The sequence below is a fragment of the Aptenodytes forsteri genome, unplaced genomic scaffold (genome assembly GCF_000699145.1).
Source record: "Aptenodytes forsteri isolate BGI_AS27 unplaced genomic scaffold, ASM69914v1 Scaffold167, whole genome shotgun sequence".
In the NCBI taxonomy this organism is placed as follows: Eukaryota; Metazoa; Chordata; class Aves; order Sphenisciformes; family Spheniscidae; genus Aptenodytes; species Aptenodytes forsteri.
The window spans coordinates 2142249-2150640 of NW_008795926.1; the positions used below are offsets into that span (position 1 = coordinate 2142249).

The 8392-nt window shown below is 42.2% G+C and overlaps 1 protein-coding gene across 4 annotated transcripts; it reads right to left on the reverse strand.

Moving 5' to 3' along the window:
• Positions 1–8297, reverse strand: DNAJA1 (DnaJ heat shock protein family (Hsp40) member A1). Of its 4 annotated transcripts, none has more exons than XM_019473600.1 (8): positions 8224–8297; positions 7946–8045; positions 6678–6782; positions 6351–6578; positions 4811–4925; positions 2675–2790; positions 2012–2112; positions 1–1283 (listed from the first exon to the last, which is right to left on the reverse strand). In XM_019473600.1, the coding sequence occupies exons 2-8, from the start codon at positions 8001–8003 to the stop codon at positions 1065–1067; spliced, it is 942 nt and encodes a 313-aa protein (XP_019329145.1). In that variant the 5' UTR covers positions 8004–8045; positions 8224–8297; the 3' UTR covers positions 1–1064. The 4 variants fall into 4 exon arrangements, with proteins under 4 accessions (XP_019329145.1, XP_019329146.1, XP_009283310.1 ...); XM_019473601.1 differs by having other exon boundaries at positions 7946–8033; positions 8212–8297; XM_009285035.1 differs by lacking the exon at positions 8224–8297 and having other exon boundaries at positions 7946–8119.
• Positions 8298–8392: the final 95 nt, after the last annotated feature.

The following is an 8392-nucleotide window of genomic DNA, read 5'->3' on the forward strand; positions in this document are numbered from 1 at the left end:
ACAATTTTGTAATTATATTGGAAATGCTTCATCTACAATAATTAGAACATTCACACAGAATTTTCAAGAGTCAGCTTAAAATAATGCACACAATACATTAATTTCAGAACATCCTAGATGCATCAGTTGGTTGTATTCACTGACAGCAAATTTCTCTCCTCTGCAGGTTCACATATGCCTACCAAGAGGGCTGGTACTGCCTTCCATGACACACCACCGAGGGGTATCTGATTTCAGTAACTAAGGTGGAAGTCAAGCCTCACATGCCAGCAGGCTGACAGATTCCAAACCACGTGTGCTGAGACAGCCTGGAGGTTTTTACTCATGCGCGGTAGCGAAGGAAGCTCCTGCAGCAGCCAAGCAACCACTGGCTCTGTACACAGTATCGTGCAGGACAGCAGCCAAACAGTATCCAGCGATGAACCAAAGCAAGCTTCACATCTAGCTCCAGGGTCAGGACCAAAGCTGGCAGAGGAAGGGACTATTTGACCTTAGGTGCAGTAGCTTCAGAGAGCTTGTGGATCGCATGACTTTAACGGGCCTGTGAAGGTTGACCACATCCTTGTCAGTTTCATGTGTTATGTGGCTGCATTAGAGCCAGTCCCTATTTAATAAACACCAGTACAAGCCCGAAACATTAACATGTTATCCTAACTGGTACAAAACTTAACTATATCTTACCATGAATTATAGGTACTTGTGCATACTTTATTAACAGAGTGTAAGATCTAGAATTCCTAGAAAGAACACCACAGAATCTTAAGCCTGGGCAATTGCACACATACAGGAATTACAAGGCTTGGAATAAAGACAAGCAGGTAAAGGAGTTTTCTTGACCAAGAGGCAGGGGTGAAGTGCAATCAACTTCATTTGAGCTTGCATCCTGGAGCTTTATACAAATTGCAAAGTCAGTTTAATTACTTAGTTTATTTCTTTATGCTTTTAGAAACAACTATGGCTGGATAGAACAACAAATAGCAGGAGGTGAGAGTGAACTGCTTGTAGTCCTTCACTCCCCCACTAATGCATACAAAACAAGCATCACAAGTTATTCACTGGCCCATTTACGATGTCTGACATTGAACACCACCTCTAGGGTGATGCTCATCATCTTCATAGACTTCTCCATTATAGTGGTGTTTTCTCTTTTGAGATGGATCAAAGTCCACTAAATCCACTTGTTCCATTTCCTCAGTTTCTTCTATTTCCTGCCTTGTAGGTAGTAGTTTTTCAAGTAAAGACAGCTTATCTGAGGAGAGGAAGCCACTCTCTGGGAAGTTCACCTGAAACCATCAAGAACTGGGGTTACTCAAGTCTGCCTGAATTGGCCCTTTTCCATCCCACTACAGGTCAAATATCTGCCAAAAAGTCAGCTTCATCATCACAGATGACTTAAACCCAGTGCTCAAAAAAAAAAAAATCTAAGTCACTAGGCTATTTTTAATGCCTGCAAGAAGTTAGCTTCTAACTCTGGCAACTTAACCAAGTCTTATTCAACATTCCTTCTGCCTCAGGCTGCCCTCTGGAATCACCCTAGAAGCAAAGTACAGGATATATCAACATTAGAGATATGGCTGAATCTCCTCAAAAAACCGTAGCAGACAGCACCTGCTGCCACAGCTCCCAGCATTAGCTTCTCTCCAGAGAAGAAATCAGCATTCTCCAGCCTACTCCTTTGCTCCAGCACAGGGGAAGTTACTAATCCATCCTTCCTACAGGATGACAGAAACTAAAGAACGTGCCAAGCAGATGGAAATTCACAAGGTATCCGAAGAAATTCTTCTGGTACTTAACACGCTTTCAGCACAGAGCGTTCTAGAAGTTTTTTCTTTGTTCTGAACTGTAATTCTGTTTGATGGATTACATGTTCTCATCACTGTTAAAAACAAATACCAAAACCAGGACATCCAATAATTGGTATCTCTTCTTGATTAAGGTAATGCTTAGAGGTTAAATTTTGGATGGATATTCAGTACTGAACTGTACCATGGAAGTAAGTTGATCCACTTACCCTGAATTCTATGATCAGACGTCCTTTTTCATATGGTCTGCGATAAATTGGCATACCTTCATTCAACACACACTTAATAGCCCCATGCTTGACAACCTGGCCTAAAAAAAAAAAAGCCACGACCAAAAAAAGGAAGCGATCCATGCAAGAACAGAACAGCTTTAGTTTTAACTCCCTTCAATATTTATGTAACCTTCTACATTGCTGTTAGACAGGTACACCAATATGTGGTCGTCTAATAGGGACTTACTGCCTAGTAACTTCTGAGTAGGAAAGCAGGTTGACGTCTTGACATTCTTGTAACCTTGTTATGCTTCCCAAAGGAAGCACACTTACAAATTTATTAAGGGCTCCAACAGTTCCAAGGCTGAAAAAGTGGTTTTCCGAGACCCACAGCTTTCAATTCTCATGAGGTATCCTCAGGATACAAGTATGTCCATGAGGTAAGGTCTGCTACTGTATCCCACAAAGAGAAAGTTACTGCTGACTGCTATCCAAAAATCCTTTTTTTGTTTAAAGATCTGTACTGCAAAGACTAGGAAAAAAGCTTGATACCAGCACACATCCCTTGTACATCAAGATGGGAGGTTTCTGTTCCTTTGAATTTCCAGCTTACATTCACTGTATGCTTGGACTTCTAGCAGAGAGCAAACCAACACTTACCAGGATGGGAGGTAATAATAATAGTTCTATTATCCAGCGTTGCGATAGGCTTTTGAAAGCCACATAGTGCTTCAACCAGCTGAATATCCATAGACATAAGAAGGTCTTCATCTCGTCTAAGGCAGAACCAATCAAAAACAGTCACAGAGAGGGAGAAGCAGTAAAAGGATCATACCCAACTTCAGTATTTAACTCGGAAAGGACAATAAAGCTGTAATTTTAATAGAAGCCCAGGCAATTAAATAAAGTATACTGAATATTGATGCAGCACCTCAAGCCAGCAATTACAGGAATGATACCCACACTGAGAGCCATTACTGATCAAGTCTAGCTATCCAAAGTGTTGAAGTGTTTATTGAAAATAAATAAATACAGCAAGGCTCACTTGCATCCTGTTTCCCTTCACCGCTCCTCTGCAATTCTAGGAAAAAGTTATCTCTCGGCATCCTAAACATTGCAACTGGGACAATTAATCCCTTCCTTTATGTAGATTAATACTTTCTTAAGTGCATCAGCTAGCTCTACATTATTCTGTTACACTCGCTTTCTGAAGATCTGGTACTAGGGAGGTTTGAACAGGTGATGGCTGCTCGGGGTTATGATGAAAGTACCTTCTAAAAAGCACCAAGAAGTATCTGGAAGACATAACGTAATTGTTTTAATTGTCTATTCTGACTTCAGTATGGCAGTGCTAGTGACGTCTTGCATGCACTGCATGTTCACGGGCTACAAAATCCTCCAGCCTAATCAAAGAACTTAGTTATTTCTCTCACTCTGTTTTAAAGGTCTCTGGAAGGAGACTTGCCTGAAAAGTTTATTTTAGACTCTGACAGGAGAGGGGGAACATTCTACTTGTGCCAGAGCAGCATGACCTCAGCATAACCCCACAAGACCAGTAATATCAAGGGTTATCTAAGGACACTAGAACTGAGGGCAGTGGGCAGAAAGATGGACAAAAATCAGCCAGCAGAGTTGTGACTTCAAGTCCCAGGTAACCATGCAAACAGTTTGGCCCAGACTGTCCCTTTGGCATAGCTGATTCAGTATCTGGTTTCACTGGAAGTTAAGAAAAATCAGCTGAGTAAGCTCATCCAAAGCAAACAGAACTGATTCTTAACCTGTGAGCTGTGTTCTTTGGTATAGAGTTCTGTCACCAACTTCCAGAGCTCACTCAGCACCATACAGGATAGTCAGGCAGACCAGCTGCAGGTTTCCCAAGAACCTTTGACTCACTGTACCTATTTATCAGTACAATGTCAGTGGTTGGTGTTGAGACAAATGCTTTCTCTAAATCCATTGATTCCCTTGTTACTGCTCTGAACAGAAGCAGTGAGACACAAAGTACAAGACATTTCTGCAAGATGACCAGTGTTGCTTTTAATCAGACCAAAATGTACTGGACAGACTCATTCCACAAGCAGTAGCTTGAAACAAGGAGGCTTATGACACCAAGCAGTACTGTCTGGTAACACGAAATACTTGAGACATGGTCAAAGCTGCTTGAGTCACTTTTGCTTTTCCAAGAAAGAACACACAGGACTGACTACCCTGCCCAGTACACTCAGGCAGAAAATGAAGTGTGGGAAACCACCTTTGGTCAGAAAGGTGCATGCTATATTCAGTAAGTTTGTTTATGACATGTTAAGATCCCTGAGGAAAAGTGAACACACTACAAGTTTTCTGTGCCTTGAAGCCAAGTGGGCAATGAACAGCTGCCTACACTAAATGGTAATTTTCTGAGGTAAGTGATGGAATGCTAGCCTAGAAAGAGCAAGGAGACAATTGCAAATATTCACATCTATTAAACAAAATCTCAGTATTTTAAGAGTTCTTAAAATTCAAGCTTTGTAAACTCTTAATAACTGTAACTGGTTTTGTTTGCCTTCCATCCCCTTCCACTGCCCATGCTCACGTAAGAATATCTCATGCTACTACAACACAAGTGGCTGTGACTAGTTGTACCAGGATTCCTGCACACCTCAGTGCTCTTTTGCCCACCCAAACAAACTCACAGGTGAGTTCTAGCCACATGATCCTGTCTACTGATACCTCCAGTAGATAAAAGGTGAGTGCTAACCAAGGAAGCATGTGGACAGGCATCTCAGGAGTTAACACAAAGGACTTGAGAGTTTTTACCTTGTAAATACAGAGTGGTCTTTTTGATCCAAGACAATAATAATGTCCCCTGGCTCTAGTCCTGGCTCTTGGTCCCCTTCACCATGGAATGTTATTTTCTGACCATCCTTCATTCCTATTGCAAAAAACAAACAAACAAACAATTTAAAAATCTTTTTAAGTGAAAAGCAGCAATAAGAAATATTTTTATAGGCATAAGCTGGTACCAGGAGATCTCTGGATCTTTAAATTAGAACATCAGGACCTTCCCTTGAAGCATTCATAAGTTTTTTTTTAATCCACTCACATGTCAAACAGATTTTTGGTGTTGCCAACCTGAACTATGTCTCAAGATCATTAAGCTTAATTGTAGTGCAAAACAGCCACCTGCCAAGACAATGTCCTTAAGGGAAACATTATCAAAACAGCTTTCATTATATGCACAAGTACTAAAAAGAAAACAGAAACACTATGTACAAAATACATTTTGAGAGCAAGTGACCAATCAGCTTCTTCAGTTTTATAAATGTATGTGGCAGACCTACTTATGAAACATGATCTCAGTGCCTGCCAAGTGCAAGAAGCACTCTCCCTAGGACTGTAACCGTCACGCAAGAAACCCATTTCACCCACACACAAGTCCCTCTGCCATAAATTTCAGCTGCCTCATGCTAGCTCAGTCTTTTTTTCTATAGGGAAGGGAAAAGAAACTCTGTTTCCCTGTTTAAAATGTCAGTAATATATCCCTACGAGCCCTCATATTTAATGTTACTGGAGGATTTTTCCTGTTAAAAACAAATCCAGGCATTGCATAAGTTGTGCTTACACATACAACAGTTGCAGGTGGTAATCAGGCGCAAGTCTGTAGAAGCCATGTGCTTGTCAGCTTGCTCTATCTTACAAGCTGCAGTACTCCAGAGACTTCTCCCACCAGCTTTTGAGCAGCCTCCTCAACAGAGATGCATTTGTCACTCAACACTGTCGCATTCTCCCATCACTGTGAGGGTTTGTGTATAGAGTTGCATTTTGCCAGGCAGAGTACCTGCACCACGCAGCACTGTCAGGGTTGCGTAGCAAACAGAGGTCTAAGCATGAGAGGCTTAGCACTGTCTCTGCACCCTGTTACTATAGCAGACCTGGTTCCCCTTCACACTGAACACAGTAGAAGTGATCGGAGTCTGCAGGGTTTCCCTACAGGCAGGGAAAACTCAGGCAAGCTGAACCAACAAGTGATGAGTTATTTTAATCGGTCCAGCTACCCGATCAAGACCCACACCTATGAGGTTACTCAAAAATAATTCATCGCTTACAATACTGCAGGTTTCAGAATTCATTCTTAGTTATGTGCACAGGTATTAGTTGTGAACATAGAAGTAATCAACCTTCCCTAAATGCAAGGCTCCTACTTTTTAAAGGCAGCAATGGGCAGTTTTACTGTATGTGTATTCAGCAGTGTTACTCACCAAATCAACACCATGCATTTGCTAAAGCTTCCGTTTTAGTGCTGCAAAGTCAGTCAGTACATCCGAGTTCAATACTTCATCTTAGTAAGACACCTCACCTTTGTCAATGTGAACTTCTAGTATCTTCTTCTCTCTAACAATTTTTCTGCCAGTGCAGCTCTTACACCGGTCCTTGGGGCTGATACGCTCCCCATGCCCCTGACACTCCATACACACGGACTGGATTTGTTGCACCATTCCTGGCCCGATCTGGTGAATTCTGATCTGCATGCCTGTTCCTCTGCAATTAGGACAGCATTCTACCGCACCTTTCTTACCACCACGACCTGAGAATGAAAGTTGGAGGCGGATGGTTATGCGCTACCAGAAAAAAACCCCTGAAAGCTTTAGAAGGAACTTGTGTTTAGTTTCAGTTTCACAGTTACCTTCACATTTGTCGCAGATAACATTCTTCTGCAGTGCAAGTTTCCTTGTGGCACCATTGTACATATCTTCTAAACTTACTGACAACTGATGGACCACATTTTTGCCTGTAAAAGAAAATGGATCTTTACTCAGGTTTGAAAGCTGGGTCTCCAAGTAACCGTGAACTTCCCATGTCACTATGCTCAAGTCACAATAAACCAAGTCTATGAGCTTTAACATTCTGTTTTAATATAGCTTTATCTTGTTATTAGTCAATAGCCCCTTCCTATCTGATGTCAAATTAGGTAACAATTCTAATGGCTTTGTCAGTAACGCTTCTCTGTTAGAGTAAGTCAGAGACTCTTCTGTGAAAGCACAAACAACAAGAGAAACAAAATATGTAGAACTTTATACATTTAAGTTTTATAATGCAGGACTTCAGTTTTAACAAAGCGAACATGTCTTCTACAAGGAAGTGGGAGACGCTGTCTACAGTCAGCAGAGTACTTTCTTCCTCTCACCACGGGACCTTCTGGAAACTGAATTGAGAATTAATTTTTACACTCGGGAGTTAATTAGAACTTTAGCTACCGCAGGCTTAATTTTGTGAAGGATACCAAGTTCTGGCTTACCAGGAATACTTTGATACCACAGTGTAACAATACAAATGCTTTTTTCTTCCCTTTGTCACCAGTTCTACAGTAAGAAGTGATGGGGTCAGCGCTGCTCTTAACCATTTTAATTAACACTAGTCTTTCCGAATGTGATTAATCTGGACTTTAATTTCCAAGCAGCATTTTACTGCAGCTTCAACTCAATTCCACTGAACAGCACAGGAAAACAAAAAGGTTTCACAGACTGAACTTGATTTGGCTATCTTATTTAGATACAGTTACTTGCAATTAAAGGCCAAATTCACATTTAGACACTACACTTACTGCAGCTTAGTTAAAAAATCGTTTTATAATTGTTTCCTATTCAGCCTATTAGCAGCTGGGCTTACGCTCTGCTAAAGGCTTTCCAAACACGAAATCTGGTTAGCTATTAACATGAGACAATGCATAAGAGACCAAACTACCACCGTATGAAGCAAATGTCCTCCCCTGCTGCTTTCAGGTGTTCAGGGCTAGGGACAATGTTTTCTCCAATTTTGACATCAAGCCTGTAACTTCATTTTAACGCTATTTAAAATCTTACATCTACGGCATTCTCCTCGGAGACTTTGATCCCGTCTACCGCAGCGATCACGCTGTAAAGTCCCGGAAAGTGTCGGAAGATGGCACGTTACCTCGTCTCTCTCTCTGCATTCTCCCACCGCCGCCAAAGAACATATCGAATATGTCCATGGGTGACCCAAAGCCGCCACCAGAGCCAGCCTCTTTGATGGCCTGCTCGCCTCCTTTGTCATACAGGTCCCTCTTCTTTGGGTCTGAGAGTACTTCGTAAGCTTGGGAAATCTGCTTAAACTACGGGAGACACAGATCATGCCTCAGACACCCGGACCTTGAAACCCCGAACAGCAGCCCCTCGCCCAAAGCCGCCACCAGAGCCAGCCTCTTTGATGGCCTGCTCGCCTCCTTTGTCATACAGGTCCCTCTTCTTTGGGTCTGAGAGTACTTCGTAAGCTTGGGAAATCTGCTTAAACTACGGGAGACACAGATCATGCCTCAGACACCCGGACCTTGAAACCCCGAACAGCAGCCCCTCGGGGCCCCCGGCCACCCTCCCGCCCCGC